Here is a 23,795-nt window from a genome sequence, read left to right as displayed (position 1 = left end):
AGGGGGCGGGGCTGGGGAGCAGCAGGGGTGCCAGTGTTTGTGTTGGAAAATCCAACTGCGCCACGGGGCGGAGCGGCCCCCCCAGCCCTAGCCTGGGAGAGGGGGGGCCCGCTCGACCCCCAGGAGACCCTGGGGAGCCTGAATACCTGGGACCCCCCAGAACCAGGTAACGGGCCGCCGCAAGGGCGTTTGAGAAGAGGGAAACCAGCCCTGCGCAGGGGGAAGGGACGTCAGAGTGGCCGGAGGGACTCGGGATGGGCTGGGGATAGCCGCTGGGGTCTTGGGAAAGGCACTAGGAAAACTGGGGCGTGGAGCATCCGTATACCCCCAAAGAGAGCAGAGGAGTGGAAGAAGATCTGGCTTGCAGCTAGAGGTTCCAGAGGTTTCCAGAGGTCTAGAGGGGCCTGAAAGGACTCCCAGTCTACCCTTGTGCTGACATTTCCCTCCCGACAGTAGGGCGGGGCGCAGCGATCCTAATTGAAGGGCAGAACTAAATAAAAGGGCAGTTTGCAGACAGGTCAATGCCGTGGTCTACCAGGGTCAGACGTAGCCGGACCGGGGTGCGCCTCCACTCCTCCAGCCACTTAGTCTCACGCCAGTTCTTCGTTAACAGTGAAGGGTGTAGCCTCAGTCTTCCCCTAAGGAGCCCCGTGAGCCCCAGCAGTAGCTTTCCCCCTCATCCCACGCTATTCCACCTGTCACGCGACCTCGCTCTGCTCTTGTCCCCCCCCCCCCCCCCGGTTCTGCTCCCACTCTTCCCGTCACCGGTCTCCTAGCCTTCGCTCGGGTTGGGGCCCTCACTGGTGCTGAACCTTTCCAGCGTAGCCACGAGATGGCGAGGCTGAGACGCGAGCATGCCCGGAGTCGAGGGGCGCGCGGGTGGGGAACGTGGCGGTGACCACAGTTAAGACCCCCCCCGCCCCGGTCTGAGGGGAAAGGTGGCCTGATGCCCCCATTTGGCTTCCTGTCATCTTGACCCACTCACAGGAACCTGTGGGTTGGAGGGCGAAAGGCAAAGCGTGGGGAGGTGACTAGGGTCTCAGGCTGTTTCTCCCTCCTGGGGGAGCCGGAGGGGGGGGGGCATAGGCGGGTGGGTTACTAAGCAACGCAGATCGGCTTCCTGTCAGCTGTGGCTTGTGGCTGAGTCTGAGGTGGGGGTGGGTGGGTGGAGGGAATGAGAAGCTGGAGACTGCGGGGAAAGTTGAGAACAGAACGCCTCGTTCCGGGACACAAGACCCTTTAGAGGAAGGCAGGGAGGTAGCGCGAACTGATGATGCACCACAGAACTGGACTCAGGTTGTCTGCGGGGAGGCCGAACCCCGGGCGCCTCTCCACTTCGCCCGTCGCACCTCCCGCGGGTTGCTTGCTCAGTTGCCAGAGTAACAGCCGAGCGAGAGTCGGGAGCTAGATTCCCGAACTCCCCTGGCCCAATCTGCTGCAACGGACGTTACCGACGTCAGAGCCATGGCAACCAATAGGAAGAGGGAATTTTAGGGTGACGGGAAGAGGGGGGCGGGAGGCGGAGGGAGGGAGGCGGTGGCTGCCCGGGACCCGCACGTGCACTCCCACACGCTCGCTTGCGCCCCCTCCCACCTCCGCACGCGCCCCTTGCGCCTGCGCGTTCGCGTCGGCGGGCGCGTTCCGTCCCCCGACGCTGGAATCTGAGAACTAGCGTAGTTCACGGCCGCGTTCCTCATCCCCCGAGGGCCCAAACGTAAGGATCTGTCTCCGCTCTTTATTGCCAGCAGTCGATTAAGGCCGAGCCTCAAGTGGGAGGGCCGGCTACCTGTTCCCGCCGCCCTCTCGACTGGCGCCCTCTCAAAGCTCCCAGGTGAGCTGGGCGGAGCCGTGCCTTCCGGTCTCGTGAGCTCCGCGGCTGCCCTCCCGGCTCCCGGTTTAGGTCTCTTCCCCTAGACAAAGAGACGGGTGCAGCCTCCGCCCGCCAGGGCCCAGCCCCGCAGTCGATGGCGGGGAAAGGAGTAGCTGGGCAGCCCTGGGTGACCCAGGTGACTGCCCCGGCGTAATCACACCCCTTCGCCCGAACCCCGCTCTACGCCGAGTCCTCAGACCCTCCCAGCCCTCAAGTCTCCCCCTCAAGCGCTCTGACGTTCCTCGCACCTCCCTGGCTGCTTTCGGGCTATCTGTCCCCGTCTCCACTCGTCCTTTTCTTTCTCCGAGTTATATAACTCTTCCTTCACGGCGTGTCCTGATTTCAACTCCACAGACTCCGCCCTGGAACGGCGCGGGAGGGGCGGGAGAGTTGGGGACCCAGACAGATTCCGGCTGGCGGCCAGCTGGGGCACGGGAGACCCCGGCGATAGACGGATCCCCGTGGGACCTTGTACCCCGTCCCCCCCTCCCCACTCCCCATCAGAGATCTCGCCCAGGAAAGAAGGCAAAGTATCTCTGAAGGGCGTGTCGGGAGTCCCGACAGAAAAGTGGGTTGGGAGGTCAGGGCTAGAGGCAGGAAGTGACAGACGAGAAGCTTGAGTCCCTGGGATTGGAGTCCTGTTGGGGCTAAGAGGGGAAAAAAAAAAAAAGCAGGACGCCTGGGTTTAAAAGTCTTTTTGAGTTCCCAGAATTCCTAAGGCTACTCCTCAGGAAGCTTAGCCAGCGGCCCCTTTGGCCCTTGCCGAGTCAAAGGTTTGTGTTAAAGGTGGCCTGGGATGATGTCACCCGTGCACGTGCCCCGGGATGGTTGCCAGGCAATGAGGCCTATCCCCCCCCCCTTACATTCCCTCCCACCCCTGCCCCGAGTCCAGTTCCAGTCCCGTGCCGTCTCTTTCCTGTCTCCCTTCCCTTGGTCTTCGCATCCTGCAGGTGGGAAACCCCGGACTGGAGTTTGTGAGGGGGAGGGGCACGGGTGTAGTGTGGCTGAAAGACTTTGCCCCTTGGCTGGGCTGGGAGAACCCTGGGTCACTTTTCCCTAGATTGGCACCGAAGAGCTTCCCCTCCACCCTCCCCCTCCTCCTTGGACGAACCTTCTACAAATCTTTTTACTTTCTCACCTGCTGCCTAGCCTAGTGTCATATTGCCCCTTCTCCATCTTGAGTTGAAGTGGGAGTGGTTGCAAGCAGACAGCTGCCCCGAAGAGTTGTGTGTGTGTGGATACACAGCAGCTCCTGTCCTTTTAGCCCCTGTGACTTACTCCCCTCCCCAAACTGAAGACAAGGGTCAAGAAACTGTATTAAGCTGAAAAGTCAAGGTTTTAATTCTGTGTAGGTAGGTGGATCAATTTCTGGCTTTGCTCACTTGGGGGAGAAAGATTCAGGGATAGCTATGGCTGTCCTCAGTGAGTTAAGTCTTGGAGTTGGAGCTTACGGTGCGATGCATTTTTATGTGCCTCCGAGTTTAGGCTGTCAGGCCAGACCTGGATTCTAATCCCAGTTTGTCAGGGATTTTGAAAGGTCAAAGCCTCTTAGAGCTTCATACTCTTATTCTGAGAAATTTTAATATTCATACCTACCTTTAAGGTAGATGGGATGGGAAAAGTAAGATAATTTATGTAAAGCCCTTAGTACAGTGCCTGGTACAGAATGAACATTTGAATGAATGCATGCTATTAAATACTCCTTGCTAAATGATATTATGTTTTTGTTTTTGTTTTTTTTTACTATAGTCAGTAGGCCTGCTCCAAATGAGCCATGACCTTAGGAGTTGGTTAGGGAGGAGTGGAGAGTTTGTGTTAATTTGGGGGCACGGGAGGGGGGGAGGATTAGCTTGGATTGCTTTGTGTACTTTATTTGATGAGGACTTTCGTCAGATTTGTATTGCTTTCTTATTATTTTTCCCCCCTCTCGGAGATGAAATAGCTACGGACTATCCCTTTGGCTGTGAAAATAATCGTGTTGAGATTCGTGATTTTGAATCAAGACCCCAGTCCCCTCCCATGTTGTTCTCCCGAGCCTTTCATTTTGCGACCGGGCTGAATAGTTTCCCAGGCGGGGAGCCGGCAAGGATAAGGGGTGTGTAAAAGATTGGGGTGGGTGGGTGGAGAGAGAAGGGGGCTGGAGGAGAGGGTAGTTAAAGGAAGAGACCGGAAGGGAGGAGGAGGGAGCCTGCTGGTGGGGAGGGAGAGAGGGGAGGAGGAGGAGGTGGAGGAGGAGGAGGAGGAGGAGGGAGGGGGTTGGGGAGAGCCTGCTACAGTTCTTTGTTTGACTCCGGGACTCAGGGACGGGGAGGAGGAGGGAGGGAGGCAGAGGCTGCTAGCGCCGGGGCAGGCCCAGGAGGCAGAGGAGGGACTGTCTCCCCCGCCCCCCCAGCCCCCACTCCCCCCCCTGCTGCTTTCCCCCCTCCCTACCCGGACTCTGGGGGCACCGCCGGGGGACAGACACCCAGCAGGTAACCCCAGCCTGGCTTGCCTCCCCCCCCCCGAATTTCCTCCATACCCTCCCGGATGACCCCTTTCCGCTTTTCCGTCTCCCCCTATTTCCCGGCCTTGCCTTTCTCCCTAGTCCTTCCTTGTTCCATCTCCCCCAGTTAGGCTTGTCGCCCGCTGGCTGTGCCACCCGCCGCCTCCTGCAGCCAGACTCCTTCTCCCTAGCCCTACAGCCTGGGTGCCCTAGGTCTGCCCAAGGCACCTTTCCGAGTGCCGTCTTGCTCTTTCTCCGGGATCTTCTTTCCCTTCTGACCTGTCCCCTGGGGTTTTGAGGGAGGTGGGAGTCCCTCTCCTTTTCATGTTCACCCAGAACCCCCCAACACCTGGCCCCCCCTTCTCCTAGCCGTCTGTAGGGGTGGGGAGAGAACCGGAATTTGGGGGGCCCTCTGGAGGGGCAGAGAGCTGTTTGTTGCTGGGGAAAGGGGCTATGAGTATGGGTGGGGAGAGGGAGTGGGGTAGGTTAGAGACCTGCTGCCTCTCTGTTGTCCCTTTAAATGGCCCTCACATTTGGGGGACTCGTGGAGAGAGGCCAGCCGGCTGCTTGGGGGGCTGGGCCCTTAGTTTGTCCACACCATCGGGGTGGTCATGATTTAAAGGGACAGCCTCCGTGTGGCCGCTGCCACCCTGTGGAGGCAGGAGGGGGAGCCGGCAGGCCATGTCTGGGAAGGCTTGGCTAGTGAATAGGGCATTTGAGGCTGAAGCTGAGTCTGTTGCCAGGCATGCAGGTCTGGTACAGTGCTGCGGCAGGGAAGGCTCCGGGAGGAGTGACAGCCTTCCTGGGGGCCACGCAGACTGGGCTTTCTCCAGGCCTCCACCCTTGGGTCCTTTGACTTCTTGCCAACAATCCTTGAGTCCAAACTATGGAGTCTGTTGGCCACCAGGTGGGGGCCACCAGCAGCTCTGCAGGTCATCAGTCTGACATGGGCATTTTGGAGCTGGCCCTTCAGCTTCCCCTTTTGTTGTTTGGGTCTGTGCACACGAAAGCCCCAGCTCCTCCCCTCCCCTCCCAGCCCCCCCTCCCCGACCACATGCCCCCCTTCCCCCCTTACACACGCGTGCATGCATGTGCGTACACACACACACACACACACACACACACACACACACACACACACCACACCAGCTGTTGGACAGATGAATTACAGCCTTCTGCTTGGGGCCAGGGCTGGTGAGGGATTAAAGCTACGGGTTGGCCCTTTAAATGGCTGTTGGCCCCTCCCCCACTCCAGGCCAGACACCCCTCACTTACCCCTCTGATCCCTTCCCTGCCCCACACACCTCCTCTTGATTGAGTCTAAGGCCAGCCCTTTCCTTTCCGCTCTCCCTAGGCTAGACCCTCTCCAGCACTCACACACACACACACACACACACTCACACACACACACATATATCACACAAATGCTATCAACTGTAGCTTATGCTCCCTTGTCCTTCATTCTGAGCTTCTCTGTCCTGGAGGGTTCAGCCTCAAGCACCTTTCTCAGCTTAAGGGACTTACTTGCTGGTTTTTTCAGCCTGCAGCTGACCACTACCCTGGTCAGGTGAGGGGCCTTGCTTGGGTCAGAAATAACACCTCCCTGGGGGCAATGTCATCAGCAACTACAGAAGCTTGCAACACATTGCATCATGGAGGCTGGGGGCCAAAGGCCTGAATCTCTGGGGCTGGGGCAAAGATGGAGGATAGGAGGCCAGGGAATGGAGAGATTAGTCTAGGAGCCCAGGTGTCTTGAGTCTGTAGTCTGAGACCAGGGTTCCAGTTCTGGAAGAGGAAAACATAGGTCCCTAAGGAATGAGTTTGAGGTCAGGGTTGACTGAGGCCTGACCTCTGGATGGACACTTGATTCTTGACCATAGACATGTTAAAAATACACAGCTCTTTGTCTCTGAGTGTTAGGAGGGAAGGGAATGGGCCTCTGTCACCTCCTTTGGCCACCCAGAGGAAGGAGGTGATGGGGAAACAGGATGCAGCATTGGGGGTGGAATGGAGAGGGGCTTGCAGCCGAGGCCACTTCCAGGCTTAGGCCCAGAGTCACAGTTCTTGTAGTGGAGGAAGGCTCCTCCCTGTTGGGCCCGTTCATCTAGTCTGGCCACCTGTGCTGCTAGCCAGGACCTGCCTGCATCCGCCTAGGGGAAGGGGAGGGGGCAGAGTCCAAGGGGTGGGGTTGACTGTCTGGTGTCTTGATAAGGTTGGTGTGGAACCTTTGGGTTTGAGGAAGCCAAGCTGAAGGCCTAAGGCCTGAATACCCAAGGCTTGAATACCCTGGGGCCAGGACTGAGGCTAGCTGAGGTATGAATGGGGGGAGGGCTGAGGGGTGCTAGAGCTATTCTGGTACATGGGAGTTTTAGCTGGAGGATCTAGTCAGAACAGGGACCATGGGTTGGTCTCCAAGTAAACTTGGATGCCATAGCATACCCTTTACCACCTGGTTCAGGCTGTCTTCTGAGGGGAAGCTTGGAGGACCACTTTGAGAATGGCTTGTTCTGGTTGCTATAGAAACAGATTCTATCTCATTTGACCACTAGGTTTCTCTTCCAGAAGGGGAAAGGGAAGGAACACAGGGAAATCCTCCAGCCTGGGAGACCCCCACCTCTAATTCTCTTTTATTCTTTCAGGTTCCCCCTAGACATCATGGCAGCCCTATAGCACTACCTACTTCACAGTGGTCTGCTGCACCCCACCGTTGGGGCGCTGGTTCCGATGAGACTGGGCACACCAAACTCCATTTGGTAAGTGTAGTTCTCAAATGTTCCCTTCCTACAAAACCTAATTCTGTACCTCATGTTTGAAAATGCTTGGAATGAGATGAATTGTGGCTTTCTTCAAAATGATCCAGCCCTCTTGAGTTTCCTCCATCATGATGAAGTAGTTGAGTGGTTCAACACTCCCTCTTGGATTATGGAGTCCCCCTCCCCCATCTCTAATAAATGGTTGAGCCCTGTACTTCACCAGTTTCTCTATGATCACACACACAAATCATTATCCCACACTCTTAGTGTTATAACTCAATTGCTGACTGAAGAAAGCTATAGGGTTTATAAACTGAAAGTAGATGTAAGATTCCCTGGAGGAATTTCTTCTTGGGAGGGGGGAGCGCTTTGCTTCTTTAAGAATGTTGAATAGTTTGGCTTATGAAGGGTGTTTGGAAATTAATATAGGGAGATAGTAGAGATCATTACCACAGCAGCCCGCTGTTGCCATGGCAATCTCAGCATCTCACCTTTCCTCCTAGATTCCTTTTTGACCTATTCTCTCCTTATGTACTATAGCTTTTGTTCTACACATCCCAAGTCTTATTCCTATTCTGCATCCCTCCATCCTTATACTAGTTTTCTACCTGAGGCCCCACTACATTCCCCTTTTTACCATACTTTCAGTATAGAGGAAAGAAAGGTATCATCTCTAAGGTAGGGACTTATGTTCTCCAAGGGTGTGTGTGTGTGTGTGTGTGTTTCCATTACTGAGTTTCTTGATTGGGACTATTTTCTATGTATTTCTCACTGTTTGGTATGATGGTTTGCACATTGGGGTGCCTCTGTGGATTTGTGTTGAATGAGTGTTAACTAAATGAGCTTCACTGCCAAGAAACCTATGGGTTCTGCTGCACAGCTCCCTACCCCCACTCTAGACATGAGACAATTCATGTGGTAACAGAAGGTAGAGCAGGGTGGAAGGTTGCTTAGGAGATAGGAAGGCTTCAAGGCTAAAACTAAGGGAGAATTGGACAGAGGTAATATAAAAGAATGGAAATATGACTCTGGAAATAAGCCCTGCTGTTTCCCTTACTTGCAGAAAATGTCCTTGGTGGGTTACCTAACCTTCCTGAGCCTCAATTTCCTCATCTGCAAAATGAGGTAATCAAAGTACTTCCTATATTAGTTTTTAAGTAAGAGTGGAAAAGAAAATCCCCATGTAACATGCTTTACAAAGTACCTAGTATCTGATAAATACTCACTAAATGCTAGCAATTGTTATAATGGGAGCTTCTGGGAACTGTGAAGATAAGCAAAGGTGTTGAGGAATGGGACAGAACTTGCTTTGCAGGCAGACAGACCCTCAAACTGGCCAAACTGAAGAATCACTGCTCCAACAAAACATCAGGATTGAGGAAATGAGGAGAGGAGTCAGTGGGGTCAGCTGGCTCCAGTGTTTCTGACTTTGTTCAAGAAACGAAGGCAAACACAGAAGGGCATGTGCAGAGAGAGACACACGTGATCACCCCAGTGATGCAGAGGCAGATCCAGACAAAAGACCAAGACAAGAGCCAGGCAGACACACAGACAGACAGTCCCGCAGAATTATGTAGACAGGGATAATGACAGGAACGCCGCAGACACAGGCTCTGAGGGAGACAAGATTAGCCGATATGCAGGTGCACACGGTGTGGAGCGAGACACCAGGATCCACACACAGCCGACCTTGTCAGACAGACTGGTGAACACAGGACCCAGTCAGAAGCAGACACAAGGCCCACAGTGACACATAGCGGGCCGAGGCCAGCACTGTCACTCCTCGGTGGGGGGGGCGACGAAGGGGGGGAGGGGAGAGGGAGGGCTGGGGAAGGGAATCCCGGGCGGGCGGCCTGCCCGGGTGGCTGAGTCACAGCCCAGTCTCAGCCGGGGGCCCTCCCTCCGCCTCCCCTTCTCCCAGGTGAGAAGCGAGCCTGTGACTCCTCGCTTTTACCCGGCAGGACGGGGACCAGCTGGGAGCGCCGAGTCGGCCCCAGCCCCCGGCCTGCGCGGCGTGCGTTCTAACCGCCTGCTCGGCGCAACCCAACCCCTAGCGGCAGGGTCCAGGCTTTGGCTGTCTCGTGTGCGTGCGCACAGTAGGCCTCTTACCACGCGCCGGCGCGGCGAGGGTGCTGGGCACAGGCCTCCTCGGCCTGAAGCCCAGAGAGAGCTAAGTAGGTGTGATTGATGGAGGGGGGGCTCTTTCTTGTGGCTCAAGGGGAAGGCGGAAGGGGGGCCACGGAGGGAGGGGACCTAGCGCCGGCGACGGCCGAAGTCCCCGGGTCTAGAGCCCGGATGGAGGGGGCGGAGCCGGGCTTTGCCGGGAGTGCCCGGATGGGGAGGGCGTGGCCTCGGCGGGAGCGGAATTAACCCCTTCAGAGCGGTTGGGTCTCAGGATTGTGGGTCGGGTTCGGAGAGGCTGGGGATAGCTGCCCCAGAAATGGGTCGCCCTCACAGCCTGCCTCTAGCCGCGTGCGTCTACCTCCAGTGTGTCCTCGAGGCGTCTGTGGGTGTCTGTCTTTGTGCCCGTCCGTGGTGGTCCCCTCCCCTTGGTTAGTATGGATACCGGGAGTCGGGGCGGGTATTCCTGCCCCTAGCGAGAGTGGAGGTGAGAGTGGACCGCCGGCGGGCGGTGGCGGCGCAGGTGTGACCGCGGCGGGGCCGCCCCGGGCAGGGGAGGGCCGTGCTGGGGAGACGAGAGGGGAAATTCCGCGGGACGGCGGTGAGCCGTGTGTGGGCTGAGGAGTTGTGTCTGCCACTGACTCTGTCTGTGAGAGTCGAGGGAGGCGGGGGCTGAGTCAGTGGGAACAAGAGAAGGTTTTCTGGGTGACTCATTCACCCCCACCTCCCAAGCCTGAATCAGACCCTGAGGAGGCTTTGTTCGTGGGGCGAGTTGAGGAGTCAAGCGCTTGCTCCCTGGTGGGGATGAGGATTCGAGGTGGTTGGCGAGAATGAATGTTTAGTATACAGGAAGTTTCGTCCTCGAGCACTCAGTATTCCTGGGTGCGGTGGGGGGGGGGGTGAGATAAAGGTTGAAGATCTGAGGGCTGGACGAACGGAACTCGGAACTCTCTAGTTTAGGGAAAGCTGAGTCAGTTCCCCGTGGGAAAGGGGAAATGGCAGAAGGGAAGTGTCATCATAGCAGAAGGGGAAGTTGCATTTCCTGGTAACTGGCAGCGCCCAGGACACACTTCCCTAGCCGGGTTCTACCTTTCTTACATCTGGTGCCCTAGGATCCTCTTTGCGCCTCTCTGGTCTCTGGATCCCCTAGGCTTTGGCGCTGTGGCAGCCAGCCTGAGCTCTACTTGACTGCAACTAAGGGTTGCACTTGCCCCGGAGCCTGGTTACTGTTAAACAAGTGTGGAGAGTTCTGACAGTTCCCCACGTGAACTGAGGAGGGGTCGGTGCTGGAGCCCACCTGACCTCGGGGGGAGTGGCATGCCGGGACCTGTGGGGCCCCAGCGCTTTCATACAAATTGACGCCGGTTTCCTGCAGGAGGGTGGGCTTGTTTTCACCAGAAACTCCTCTTCTGCCCTTGTGGGCTGGGTGGAAATTTCCCCGTAAGGCAGACATTTTAGCGAAGGCGAACTTTCCTGCCGCCCCCAGCCCCACGCCGCACGCTCTCCCCCGGCTTCCTGCCTGGCACACGCTCCAGCTGGAGCATTGGCCCCGCCCCCGCGGCTTTGTACTCTGACTCGCTTCTCACTGCTCTTTGTACTGTAGCCTCTAAATGGACTGCGGGATTCGAGCCCTACCTTCGGGAGAGCCGTACCTGCGGTGTGGGGGGGGATGAGGGGGAGGAGGGAGTACTAGGTGTGGGGACGTCCCGATTAGGAAGGTGAGCGAGAAGAGGGAAGAGCTGGGGCTAAAGGGAGGGTTCCCAGAAGAGGGGATTGTTGTGTCCACCTTGGGTAGAGCCAGCACGGGTTGGGAAAAAGCGTGGGGTTGAGTGGGGTGGGGGGAGGCGCGAAGGAGGAAGTGAAACGGGTTCTGGGTTCTTTAAGGGAGTAGGCGGCGAGAGTGGGACAAGGGTGATGTCACTGCCTATCGGGCCCCGCCTTCCCTCCCAAAGGACCCCCCCCACACACACACATAGACACACTTACACACCGCTTCCGCTGCGCAAGTAGCCACGTCACGGGCAACCCCCGAAATCCCCCCCTCCCTTGGGGGGCGGGGGCCACGTGGGCCGTGGGGAACCGCGTGGCCCCGGCAGGAAAAGGGCATAGAGGATACGGGAGCCACACGAGAGGGGCCACTCGGGACCACGGCACACAACTTCTTAGAAGTTGGAGGACTACGGGGGAAGAAGGGCTGGTTTAGAGGGTCGGTGGGTATTGAAGATCAGAGAGCCTGGGGAAGTGGAAGAGCCGGGTTTGAGGATGGGGACGTGACCGTGGTTTGGTACGGGGGTCAAGCTTTGGGGGTGGAGCACATAGCGGCCACCCACCTGGTTTGGGTGCAGGTTTGGTGGCAGGAGTTGCTGTGGTTGGGTAGACCTAGGCAATTTTTAAAGGGGCTCAGGGCGGGAGAAGTCGGTCACTAGCTGAGGTGAAATGAGGAAGAGAGCTATGTCTGTTCTGCATCTATCTGCCCTCGGTCAGTCCAGCGTTGTTCTGGCAAGGGGTACCACTTGAGCGGGCTGGCCAGCACCACTGGCGGTTCTGTGGGCGCGTGAGGCTTGCCTGTAGGCCAGCCAGCCAGCCAAGTGTGCGATTCATTATCCTCACAGGTCTTGGTCGGCAGACCTTGCTTGCCGCTCCTGTCCGGCCGGCAAGACAGATCCGAGATGGGGACCCTAAGTGGGAGCTGCGGGGTCACGTCGGGGTCACCCCCAGGCGAGAGCTAGTCTGACCGGCTCCGCTGCCCCTCCTCCCAAGGCTGCTGCCTGCTGGGCTAACCTTGTTCTTATTGGTTCCGGCCAGGCTGTTACTGAGGCGGAGACACGGGTGATGATTGGCTTTCTGGGGAGAGAGGAAGTCCTGTGATTGGCCAGATCTCTGGAGCTCGCTGACGCAGCGAGGGGACGCTCCCACGGAGGCCGGGTAAGCGCTGCCAGGGCCTTATGGGTCTGCGCCCAGGGCTCCAGACTAGGAAAATGTCATACAGCCACCAGTGGTGCTCACAGTACAGCCTCCTGTTCTGTACCAGCTTTCTGCCACGCTACTCTTCTGGACCTCTAGGGGCTCCTTATACAGGCCAGTGGGCCTCCCCTCAGACTTTTTAGCACAAATGACAGACCTGTGGGAGCCATTGTAACCTCAGCTGAGCCTCTGGGCCCTGTCTCTGCTGGCGACTCATTGCACTCCTTTTTCTTCTCTCTGTAGAATTGGCTTTGAAAGACTAGGGGCTGCCATCTGGGGACAGTGGGCACACACTTGTTAGAGCAGCTGGAGTGGGACCATCATCCCAGAGAGCTGGGGCAGGGGGCTGTGCCCGATCTCCAGGGCTCCTGGGGCCACTGCTGACCTGGTAAGGGGAAGACTGAGGCTGGGTTGGCTGAGTATACATGGGCACCAGTAAGAGCATAATTTCTTATCCCTGACTTAGGCTGGATGCATCGGGCAGTGGACCCTCCAGGGGCCCGCGCTGCACGGGAAGCCTTTGCCCTTGGGGGCTTGAGCTGTGCTGGGGCTTGGAGCTCCTGCCCACCCCATCCTCCTCGTAGCGCATGGCTGCCTGGAAGCAGGTGAGAAATTGGGCCAGGCACTTACCTTCCCATCTTCTGTCCTCCTTTATCTCTTATCATTCTTCATAGGTTTTGGCCATTCCATAGACTTCAGGAACATCTTCACCTGCTTTTATTATTCCTTTAGTTTCCTTCTTCCTAGGGGGCAGGGCTTTTCCTTCTTGTTGTATGTAACAGAGTCCTTCTCTCTCCAGATGTTCAGCCAGCATTGGGCAGCACCCGCTCCCTGCCCCTTTACCCCCTTCACATGGCAGTAGCTCTGGGCACCCCAGCAAACCATATTATACTCCAGGGTAAGTGGGGAATTTGCAGACTTGGGAGGGTAATATGTAAAACTGGGATCTCGAGAGAGTTCCCCCAAACCTGACCATTCCAACCCCTCTACTCTGTAGGACGCCCACCCCAAGACCCCTCCATGGGAAGCTGGAATCTCTGCATGGTTGTGTGCAGGCACTGCTCCGGGAGCCAGCCCAGCCAGGGTTGTGGGAACAGCTTGGGCAGCTGTACGAGTCAGAGCATGACAGCGAGGAGGCCATACGTTGCTATCACAGTGCCCTTCGATATGGAGGAAGCTTTGCTGAACTTGGGCCCCGCATTGGCCGACTGCAGCAGGTAGGATAAGGCAAGATAGAGGGGGGGGGGAGGTCTCGGATTGTGCTTTCTGGCTCAGTGCTCCCAACCTTATGTCTTCATCTACCTTTTGATCTCCAGGCCCAGCTCTGGAACTTTCATGCTGGCTCCTGCCAGCACCGAGCCAAGATTCTGCCCCCACTGGAGCAAGTGTGGAACTTGCTACACCTTGAGGTGAGGAGGGGGCCAACTGAAGTAGGGAAGAGAGCTGGGCTAGACCTGTGCCCATGCTCTTCTCTCCTTCTTTGTCCTCAGCACAAGCGAAACTATGGGGCTAAGCGAGGGGGTCCCCCAGTGAAGCGAGCTGCTGAACCCCCAGTGGTACAACCTATGCCCCCTGCAGCACTCTCAGGCCCCTCAGGGGAGGAGGGCCTTAGTCCTGGAGGCAAGCGCAGGAGAGGCTGCAGCTCTGAACAGGTATGACTAGAAGCGGGGCAGGAGGTAGAGAGAGGATGCAAGTCTGGGGCAAGGAATGAGATATTCACAACCTCTTCTCTTCTAGACTGGCCTTCCCCCAGGGCTGCCACTCCCTCCACCACCATTACCACCACCACCCCCACCGCCACCGCCACCACCACCTCTGCCTGGCTTGGCTACCAGTCCCCCATTTCAGTTGACCAAGCCAGGACTGTGGAATAGCCTGCATGGAGATGCCTGGGGCCCCGAGCGCAAGGGTTCAGCACCCCCAGAGCGCCAGGTGAGCCACTAGCTATCTACTGTACCTTGCCTTTTGTTGTTGTTGTTGTTGCTAATGGGTTTGAACTCAGGGCCTGGGTGCTATCCCTTAGCTTTCTTTTGCTCAATGCTGGTGCTCTGCCACTTGAACTACAGCTCTAATTGTGTCTTTCTGGTGATTACATGAAGATGAGAGTCTAATGGATTTTCCTGTCCAGCCTAGCTTCAAAATGCCTGAGATCTCAGATTTCAGGAGTGAGCCACTGGTGCCTAGAACTGCCTTTAATTTTTTATTTGCTTATTTTGGCAGTAATGGAGTTTGAACTTAGGTCCTCATATTGACTAATAAGCAGGTGCCTCACTACTTGAGCACCTGTCAGCCCCTCCCCCCCCCCGCCTTTTTTTGGGGGGGGGGGTCAGTCGTGGGGCCTGAACTCTGGGCCTAGGCACTGTCCCTCAGCTCTTCAGCTCAAGGCTAGCACTCTACCACTTGAGCGTCAGCCCCACTGCTGGCTTTTTCTGCTTATGTGGTGCTGAGGAATCAAACCCAGGGACTCATGCATGCAAGGCAAGTACTCTACCACTGAGCCATCTTCCCAGCCTGAAATCATCAATTCTTTTTTATTTTGTCGGTCATGGGCCTTGAACTCTGGGTTTGGGCACTGTCCCTCAGCTCTTCAGCTCAAGGTGAGTGCTCTACCACTTGAGCCACAGCGCCACTTCCCTGTCAGCCCCTTTTTATGTCAGCTGTTTCCAAGATAGGATCTTACTTTATATGTTTGTGTTGGCCTGGACTTCTATTTGTGTTTCCCCTATAGATGATTGGTACATGCTACCATGATGCATGCCCAACCATTCATGGGTTGAGATGGAGTCTTGAAACTTTTTTTTTTGGTCGGTCGTGGGGCTTGAACTCTGGGCCTGGGCACTATCCCTCAGCTCTTCAGCTCAAGGCAAGTGCTCTACCACTTGAGCCACAGCACCACTTCTGGTTTTCTGGTGATTTATGTTTTTTTTGGGGGGGGGGTTCGGTTGTAGGGCCTGAACTCTGGGCCTGGACAGTGTCCCTCAGCTTTTTAGCTCAAGGCTAGCGCTCTACCACTTGAGCCAAAGCGCCACTTCCAGCTTTTTTCTTTTTGCTTATTTGGTGCTGAGGAATCAAACCCAGGGCCTCATACATGCAAGGCAAACAGTCTACCGCTAAGCCACCTTCCCAACCCCTTTCTGGTGATTTATTGGAGATAAGAGTCTCACAGACTTTCCTGCCCAGTCTGGTTTTTGAATCCCAATTGTCAAATCTCAGCCTCCTGAGTAGCTAGGATTACAGACATGAGCCAAGACTGGCTTTGAGCCTGATCTTAATCTTCTTTTTTTTTTTTCTGATCTTAATCTTCTAGGTAGCTTAGATTACAGACTAGAGCCACTGTACCCCAGAACCTTTTACTGTTTTGAGATAGGCTTTCACTAACCAAACTCAGTGCCTGAACTGGCTTTAAGCTCTTGAACTCCTGCCCCAGGCTCCTGAATTGGGATTACAGATATGCACCACAATGTGTGGTTTTTAACTCCGAGCTCTGTGCCTACTGTTCTTGTGTCCTCGTTTACTTCCCATAGGAACATCGGCACCCGCTGCCTCACCCGTATCCATACCCAGCTCCAGCCTACACCGCGCATGCCCCCAGCCACCGGCTGGTCCCAGCCACTCCCCCAGGCCTGGGCCCCCGCCCCCCAGGAGCAGAGAGCCATGGCTGCCTGCCTACCACCCGTCCCCCCGGAAGTGACCTTAGAGAGAGCAGAGTTCAGAGGTCGCGGATGGACTCCAGTGTTTCACCAGCAGCAACTACCACCTGCGTGCCTTATGCCCCTTCCCGGCCCCCTGGCCTCCCCGGCACCACCACCACCACCACCAGCAGCAGTAGCAGCAGCAGCAGCAGCAGCAGCAGCTCCGGTCTCCGGGGCATGGAGCCGAGCCCAGGCATTGTAAGTGACAACCTTGAGGGGGGACTGGAGTGGTCCTATCACTTGGAGCTTGTCTGAAGCACCCAGAGCCGCAATCTTACTACTCTATTCTATCTTGCAGCCTGGCGCCGACCATTACCAAACTCCTGCACTGGAGGTCTCTCCTCACCAGGGCCGCCTGGGGTCCTTGGCACACAGCAGTCGGAAACCATTCTTGGGGGCTCCTGCTGCCACTCCCCATCTGTCCCTACCACCTGGGCCCCCATCATCTCCCCCACCCCCCTGTCCTCGCCTCTTACGCCCTCCCCCACCCCCTTCCTGGTTGAAGGGCCCGGCCTGCCGGGCAGCAGCACGAGAGGATGGAGAGATCTTAGAGGAGCTCTTCTTTGGGGCTGAAGGACCCTCCCGTCCCCCCCCTCCGCCCCCTCCTCCTCCGCTTCCTCCACCTCCTCCCCCCCCACCGCTCCCCCACCGTGAGGGCTTCTTGGGGCCTCCGGCTCCCCGCTTTTCTGTGGGCACTCAGGATTCGCACACCCCTCCCACTCCCCCAGCCACCAGCAGCAGCAGCAGCAGCAGCGGCAACAATGGCAGCCACAGCAGTAGTCCCACTGGGCCTGTGCCCTTCCCCCCACCTCCCTATCTAGCCAGAAGTATGGACCCCCTTCCCCGGCCACCTAGCCCCACACTGAGCCCCCAGGACCCACCTCTCCCACCTCTGACTCTTGCCCTTCCTCCAGCACCTCCCTCCTCTTGCCACCAAAATACCTCAGGAAGTTTCAGGCGCTCGGAGAGCCCCCAGCCCAGGGTCTCCTTCCCAAAGACCCCCGAGGTGGGGCCAGGGCCACCCCCAGGCTCCCTGAGTAAAGCCCCCCAACCTGTGCCGCCTGGGGTTGGGGAGCTGCCTGCCCGAGGCTCTCGACTCTTTGATTTTCCCCCAACCCCACTGGAGGACCAGTTTGAGGAGCCAGCCGAGTTTAAGATCCTACCTGATGGGCTGGCAAACATCATGAAGATGCTGGATGAGTCCATTCGAAAGGAGGAGGAGCAGCAGCAACAGGAGGCCAGCGTGGTCCCCCCGCCCCCACCCCCACCCCCGCTGAAGGAGCCCTTTGCATCTCTGCAGCCTCCATTCCCCAGTGACACCACCCCACCCACCACCACCACCACCACCGCCGCTGCTGCTGCCACGACCACCACCACGATCACCACCACCACCCAGGAAGAGGAGAAGAAGCCACCACCAGCCCTGCCGCCACCACCGCCTCTAGCCAAGTTCCCCCCTCCCCTGCAGCCACAGCCACCCCCACCCCCACCTCCACCACCAGCCAGTTCGGCCAGCCTGCTCAAATCCTTGGCCTCCGTGCTGGAGGGACAAAAGTACTGTTACCGGGGGACTGGAGCAGCCGTTTCCACCCGCCCTGGGCCCTTGCCCACCACTCAGTATTCCCCTGGTCCCCCATCAGGTGCTACCACCCCACCACTCACTTCAGTTGCCCCTAGCGCCCAGGGCTCCCCACAGCCCTCTGCTTCCTCGTCATCTCAGTTCTCTACCTCAGGCGGGCCCTGGGCCCAGCAGCTCAGGGCCGGTGAAGAGCCAGCCCCAGGCCCCTCTACCCCCGCCCAGCTGTCCCCACCCCTGCCACCACCCCCTGCTCGCTCTGAGTCTGAGGTGCTAGAAGAGATCAGTCGGGCTTGTGAGACCCTTGTAGAGCGGGTGGGCCGCAGTACCATGGATCCAGTCGACCCAGTGGATCCAGCCGACCCGGTGGACAGTGGGACTGAACGCCTGCTACCCCCTGTACTGGCCAAGGAGGAGAGTGGCGGGGTGGCAGCAGGGCCGGGCAGCAGCAAGCGGCGGCAGAAGGAACAACAGAAGGAACACAAGGAACATCGGAGGCACAGGCGCGCCTGCAAAGACAGTGTGGGCCGCAGGCCCCGCGAGGGGCGGGCCAAGACCAAGACCAAGGCCCCCAAAGAAAAGAGCCGCCGCGTGCTGGGGAACTTAGACCTGCAGAGTGAGGAGATCCAGGGGCGGGAGAAGGCCCGGCCTGATCTAGGTGGGACCTCCAAAGTCAAGCAACCCACAGCCCCAGCCCCCACATCAGCTCCTGTACCTTCTGCCCAGCCCATTCCCCCATCAGTCCCTGTTCCCGGGAAGAAGGCTCGAGAAGAGGCTCCAGGCCCCCCAGGCGTCAGCCGGGCCGACATGCTGAAGCTGCGCTCACTGAGTGAGGGGCCCCCGAAGGAGCTGAAGATACGCCTCATTAAGGTAGAGAGTGGTGACAAGGAGACCTTCATCGCCTCTGAGGTGGAGGAGCGGCGGCTGCGCATGGCAGACCTCACCATTAGCCACTGCGCCGCCGATGTCGTGCGCGCCAGCAAGTGAGTGGGGGCCGTCACACCCAAGGCTATCCTACTTGGCCCAAGCGTAGGCTCCTCCCCCAGGACTTCAGGGTTTGTTCTCATCCCACTGCCCTCCCACAGGAATGCCAAGGTGAAAGGAAAGTTTCGAGAGTCCTACCTTTCCCCTGCTCAGTCTGTGAAACCGAAGATCAACACTGAGGAGAAGCTGCCCCGGGAGAAACTCAACCCTCCAACACCCAGCATCTATGTATGTGTGCCTTATATCCTCAAAAACTACCCCTCCAAGAGGGTCTTGGACAGTATTGGGGTGGTTGGGGTGGTCATGCCTAGAACCAGGCTCTGATCACAGCCTCTGCTGGTCATCTCTCAGCTGGAGAGTAAGCGAGATGCCTTCTCGCCAGTGCTGCTGCAGTTCTGCACAGACCCTCGAAATCCTATCACCGTCATCCGGGGCCTGGCCGGCTCCCTGCGGCTCAGTGAGTATTGAGGGCAGAAAGTATGGGAGGTCTTTAAAGATCTGGGGTAGGGGACCCTCTGAGAAACCCTGCACTTGAAGACCTGGGATGGTGGCTATAACAGGCTCACATGGTCACGTGTAGACCATGTTTGAGGAATGTTCCAAGTGTTGGAACATTCCTGGCCTAGGGCTTTTCTCTCATCTATCTTGTCTGTCTGTCCCTGGCAGTGGGCAAATGGGAAAGAGATGTATTTCAGGGCCTGGTTAGAGTCTTTTTTTTTTTTTTTTGGTTATGGGGTTTGAACTCTGGGCCTGAGCACTGTCCCTCAGCTCTTCAGCTCAAGGCGAGTGCTCTACCATTTGAGCTATAGCCACTTCTGGTTTTTCTAGTGGTTTATTGGAGATAAAAGTTTCATGGACTTTCGGGCTGGGAAGTTGGCTCAGTGGTAGAGCGCTTGCCTTGCATGCCAGAGGCCCTGGGTTCGATTCCTCAGTACCACATAAGCAAAAAGAAAAAAGCCGGAAGTGGCGCTGTGGCTCAAGTGGTAGAGCGTTAGCCTTGAGCTGAAGAGCTGAGGGACAGCGCTCAGGCCCAGAGTTCAGGCCCCACGACTGGACCCAAAAAAAAAAAAGTTTCATGGACTTTCCTGCCGGGGTTGGCTTTGAACCTCGATCCTCAGATCTCAGCCTCCTGAGTAGCTAGGATTACAGGCGTGAGCCACCGGTGCCCAGCTGAGTCATTTCTTTTCTTTCTTTTTTTTTGGTCGGTTGTGGAGCTTGAACTCTGGGCCTGGGCACTGTCCCTCAGCTCTTCAGCTCAAGGCTAGAACTCTACCACTTGAGCCACAGCACCACTTCTAGCTTTTTCTGTTTATGTGGTGCTGAGGAATCGAACCCAGCACCTCATGCATGCAAGGCAAGCACTCTACCACTAAACCACCTTCCCAGCCCTAGAGTCATTTCTTGTTTGGTGATTAAGGATGAAAATAATACAATTTGTGGATCGTCTCCAAGGCCCACAGGTTGGGCCTTTCTCTTTTTCAACCTTGCATTTTGTAAAACTTCAAACAGTCCAAATCTGTAGGAAACTATGTAAAAATATGAAAATCAGTCTTGTTCCCTTTATACCCATCTATGCTTCCTTCTTTCCCGAGTGACTTGAAGCACATTCCAGTCTTGGTTTGACTGTATCTTTAATTGGATCCAACGGTAATTTAAAGGTGTCAATATTCACTGAGTTCCTCCTGCTGTGTGTCTATGGCCATATACACCCCTGAGGCCTGATGGAAGGGCTGGGGCCTAGAGTGGCTGGGGAGGAATGGGGCTGGGGAGAACCTAGAGAGCATCTGCCCTCCCTCCTCACATGGGGCTGTGGTTCTTGCCCATTTGCCTGGGAGGAGTTCTGCCAAGCCAAGGGAAATGGTCAGTTTGGCTCCACATCCCTGGCCTTTTCCCCAACCCTCTTTCTGGTCCTCCATTGCAGACCTGGGCCTCTTCTCCACCAAGACGCTGGTGGAGGCGAGTGGGGAGCACACTGTGGAGGTGCGCACCCAGGTGCAACAGCCCTCGGATGAGAACTGGGACTTGACTGGCACACGACAGATCTGGCCCTGTGAGAGCTCCCGTTCCCATACCACCATTGCCAAGTATGCACAGTACCAGGCTTCATCCTTCCAGGAGTCACTGCAGGTGAGGGGCAACTGTGGGTGGAGGTGGTTGTTAGGATCCAGTTGCAGGAAAGGCTCCTGGAAGTCACTGACTTAGGCCTGCCTAACCCCTCTGAGCAGGAGGAGAAGGAGAGTGAAGATGAGGAGTCAGAGGAGCCAGACAGCACCACAGGAACTCCTCCTAGGTACTGTACAATACAATTGTATCCCTTCTTGCTCCTTTCTTCCCTGTGCGCTCTACCCACCTGTCCGCTTTTACTTTAGCAGCAGTGCGCCAGACCCAAAGAATCATCACATCATCAAGTTTGGCACCAACATCGACCTGTCTGATGCCAAGCGGTCAGTGGGGCTGGGTCAACAGAGTGAGGACAGGAACTTAGCTGGACATTCAGTCAGGGTAACCTCTAACTTCGGTTGTCTGTTCTCCAGATGGAAGCCCCAACTACAGGAGCTGCTAAAACTGCCTGCCTTCATGCGGGTAACGTCCACTGGCAACATGCTCAGCCATGTGGGCCACACTATTCTGGGCATGAACACTGTCCAGCTGTACATGAAGGTCCCTGGCAGCAGAACACCAGGTATGCTCTTGAGCCTGCACACCCTGTGGGGATGGGTGGGTGTGAGAGGAGGGGCAAAGGACAGCGTTGTCATAGAGCAAAAATTCCTATCAGGCCTGCCATGAGGTTATCTGTCTCCCTCTGCAGGCCACCAAGAGAACAACAACTTCTGCTCTGTCAACATCAATATTGGTCCTGGTGACTGCGAATGGTTTGCTGTGCACGAGCACTATTGGGAGACCATCAGCGCCTTCTGCGATCGGTACACATAGCCCTCTCACTAGCCACCTCACTGTGTCATGTTCCTGGTTCCCAAGGTTCCTACCTGACCCTACTATGACTGCCCCCCCCCCTACAGGCATGGCGTGGACTACTTGACTGGTTCCTGGTGGCCAATACTGGATGACCTCTATGCTTCCAATATTCCTGTGTACCGCTTTGTGCAGCGCCCTGGAGATCTGGTGTGGATTAATGCGGGGACTGTACATTGGGTGCAGGCCACTGGCTGGTGCAACAACATTGCTTGGAACGTCGGGCCTCTCACCGGTGAGAGGGTGGGGCTAGGTCCCTGTGCAGTGAGTGGTGGGGTTGATCCCTAGGGGCAGGGATGAGGTGGGTTGGGAGAATAGTAAGGTATGAGGAAAAGGGCCGGGGCTGTTTGAGGTTCCTCTAGTGACTCCTTCTGGCCTGCAGCCTATCAGTACCAGCTGGCCCTGGAACGATACGAGTGGAACGAGGTGAAGAACGTCAAATCCATCGTGCCCATGATTCACGTGTCCTGGAACGTGGCTCGCACAGTCAAAATCAGTGACCCTGACTTGTTCAAGATGATCAAGTGAGGACTCTGTTTGGTGGAAGCCCACCTTCTCTAATGTGTTCGCTAGCTTGTCCTTCCTGACTATCCTTGTTCTCTCGGGGCCTTTTATTTTCCAGTGATCTAAATAGGAGAAAAACAAAACACTTGAAATGTCAACCTAACAGATACCCAGGACAGGAAATGTAACCCAAGCAAGAAAAGGGAGCGATGGGGGGATTGAAGGGGGTCGACACAGGGAATGTTACCTGGAAAAGAGGTTCTGCCCCACTGCCACCCAGCCCCTGCTGGTAGCTTTTCTCAAAACGCTGTCCTCCCTCCCAGGTTCTGTCTCCTGCAATCCATGAAGCATTGCCAGGTGCAGCGAGAGAGCCTCGTTCGGGCAGGGAAGAAAATCGCTTACCAGGGCCGGGTCAAGGATGAGCCTGCCTACTACTGCAACGAGTGCGACGTGAGTGTTCTCTAGTTCCAGCTCTGTCTCCCCTGCCCAGAGGTGCCCACTGCGACGCAGCCTTTCAGTGACCTCATCTCCCTTCCCACCAGGTGGAGGTGTTCAACATCCTGTTTGTGACCAGTGAGAATGGCAGCCGCAACACGTACCTGGTGCACTGCGAGGGCTGCGCGCGGCGGCGCAGCGCGGGCCTGCAGGGCGTGGTCGTGCTGGAGCAGTACCGGACCGAGGAGCTGGCCCAGGCTTATGACGCCTTCACGTTGGTGAGGGCCCCGCTGGGGGGTGGGGGGTGGGGGGTGGGGGGTTGGAGGGAGAGGAGTGGCACTGCCTGAGACGTCGGGCCTTTGCCAGGGGCCACTGACCCTAGCCCGCTTTCTCCCGCAGGCCCCGGCCAGCACGTCGCGATGAGACCGGACGCCCCGCCCGCCCGGCCCACAGGGCGCCGCGGGGCCACCAGCACACGCCTAGGCTGGACCTGGGTCCCGCCTCTGGCTGGGAAGGGAAGGGGGTCGGGCCCGGCCCTTCTACCTTATTGGCAGCTCCCCTCACTTAATTTATTAAGAATTTTTTTAAACAAATATGAGGAAAAAAAAAAAGAAAAAAAAAAGGGAGACGGGGGAGGGGGCTGGCAGCCCCTCGCCCACCAGCGCCTCCCCTCACCGACTTTGGCCTTTCTAGCAAGAGACACAAGGACCAGGCTCCGGCGGCGCGGGGTCGATACGGGTTCCCTCGCCTGCCCCCCGCGCCCCCCGCCCGCTCGCGTGTACATAGACTTACTGGCAGCCGAGGTTTTTAATGAGATTCTTTCTATGGGCTTTACCCCTCCCCAGAACCTCCTTTTTTTTTTTTAATTTCCAATGCTAGCTGTGATCCCTGTACATGTCTGTTTATTCACTTGGTTATGATTTGTATTTTTTGTTCCTTTTTTGTTTTTGGTTTTTAATTTATAACAGTCCCACTCACCTCTATTTATTCTTTTTTTTTTTTTTTTTTTGGGAAAACCTGACCTCCCGCTCCCAAGCCATCCCGCCCGCCCCTCGGGGACTCGAGTGCCCCAATGTGTCTGGGCTCTGCCCCCATCCGTCAGTCTCCGCCTGCCCCCCCTCCGCCCCCGGCCTGCGGCTCCTGCCAGGCTCTCATGGTGCTCAAACCTGCTCCCCTCCCACACGTCCTGCACTTTTCTCAGACCAGTCCCCCGACTCCCGACCCGACCCGACCCCTCCTGAGGGTGAGCGACTCCTGTACTGTAGGGGAAGAAGTGGGAACTGAAATGGTATTTTGTACAAAATAAATAAAATTAAAAAATTAAAAGTTTAAAACAAAGAACTATGAGGAAAAAGAAACCCCCTCCTCCCCAGCCCCGGCCAATATTAAAAACTTGGACTTTCATTCCCATTTCCTCCCTCCCCCGGCTCCTGCCCGGCTC

At 56.8% G+C, this 23,795-nt stretch overlaps 1 protein-coding gene across 10 annotated transcripts; it reads left to right on the top strand.

Annotated features, from left to right (window-relative positions):
• Positions 1 to 37: 37 nt before the first annotated feature.
• Positions 38 to 23,370, top strand: Kdm6b (lysine demethylase 6B). Of its 10 annotated transcripts, XM_070001473.1 has the most exons (25): positions 38 to 166; positions 6,992 to 7,105; positions 8,169 to 8,230; positions 12,032 to 12,151; positions 12,434 to 12,578; positions 12,657 to 12,795; positions 12,990 to 13,088; positions 13,188 to 13,407; positions 13,507 to 13,599; positions 13,681 to 13,842; positions 13,928 to 14,122; positions 15,715 to 16,080; positions 16,181 to 18,441; positions 18,544 to 18,670; positions 18,794 to 18,899; positions 20,364 to 20,569; positions 20,668 to 20,732; positions 20,812 to 20,886; positions 20,977 to 21,125; positions 21,252 to 21,366; positions 21,463 to 21,650; positions 21,798 to 21,939; positions 22,243 to 22,369; positions 22,462 to 22,632; positions 22,754 to 23,370. In XM_070001473.1, the coding sequence occupies exons 6-25, from the start codon at positions 12,662 to 12,664 to the stop codon at positions 22,775 to 22,777; spliced, it is 5,025 nt and encodes a 1,674-aa protein (XP_069857574.1). In that variant the 5' UTR covers positions 38 to 166; positions 6,992 to 7,105; positions 8,169 to 8,230; positions 12,032 to 12,151; positions 12,434 to 12,578; positions 12,657 to 12,661; the 3' UTR covers positions 22,778 to 23,370. The 10 variants fall into 10 exon arrangements, with proteins under 10 accessions (XP_069857574.1, XP_069857581.1, XP_069857573.1 ...); XM_070001480.1 differs by lacking the exon at positions 8,169 to 8,230 and having other exon boundaries at positions 20,815 to 20,886; XM_070001472.1 differs by lacking the exon at positions 8,169 to 8,230.
• The last annotated feature ends 425 nt before the right edge of the window (positions 23,371 to 23,795 follow it).

This window comes from Dipodomys merriami, unplaced genomic scaffold, assembly GCF_024711535.1.
Source record: "Dipodomys merriami isolate MVZ:Mamm:240054 unplaced genomic scaffold, mDipMer1.0.p SCAF_59, whole genome shotgun sequence".
Lineage (NCBI taxonomy): Eukaryota > Metazoa > Chordata > Mammalia > Rodentia > Heteromyidae > Dipodomys > Dipodomys merriami.
The sequence above is the reverse complement of the archived record's forward strand: the minus strand, read 5'-3'. Positions and strand labels throughout refer to the sequence as shown.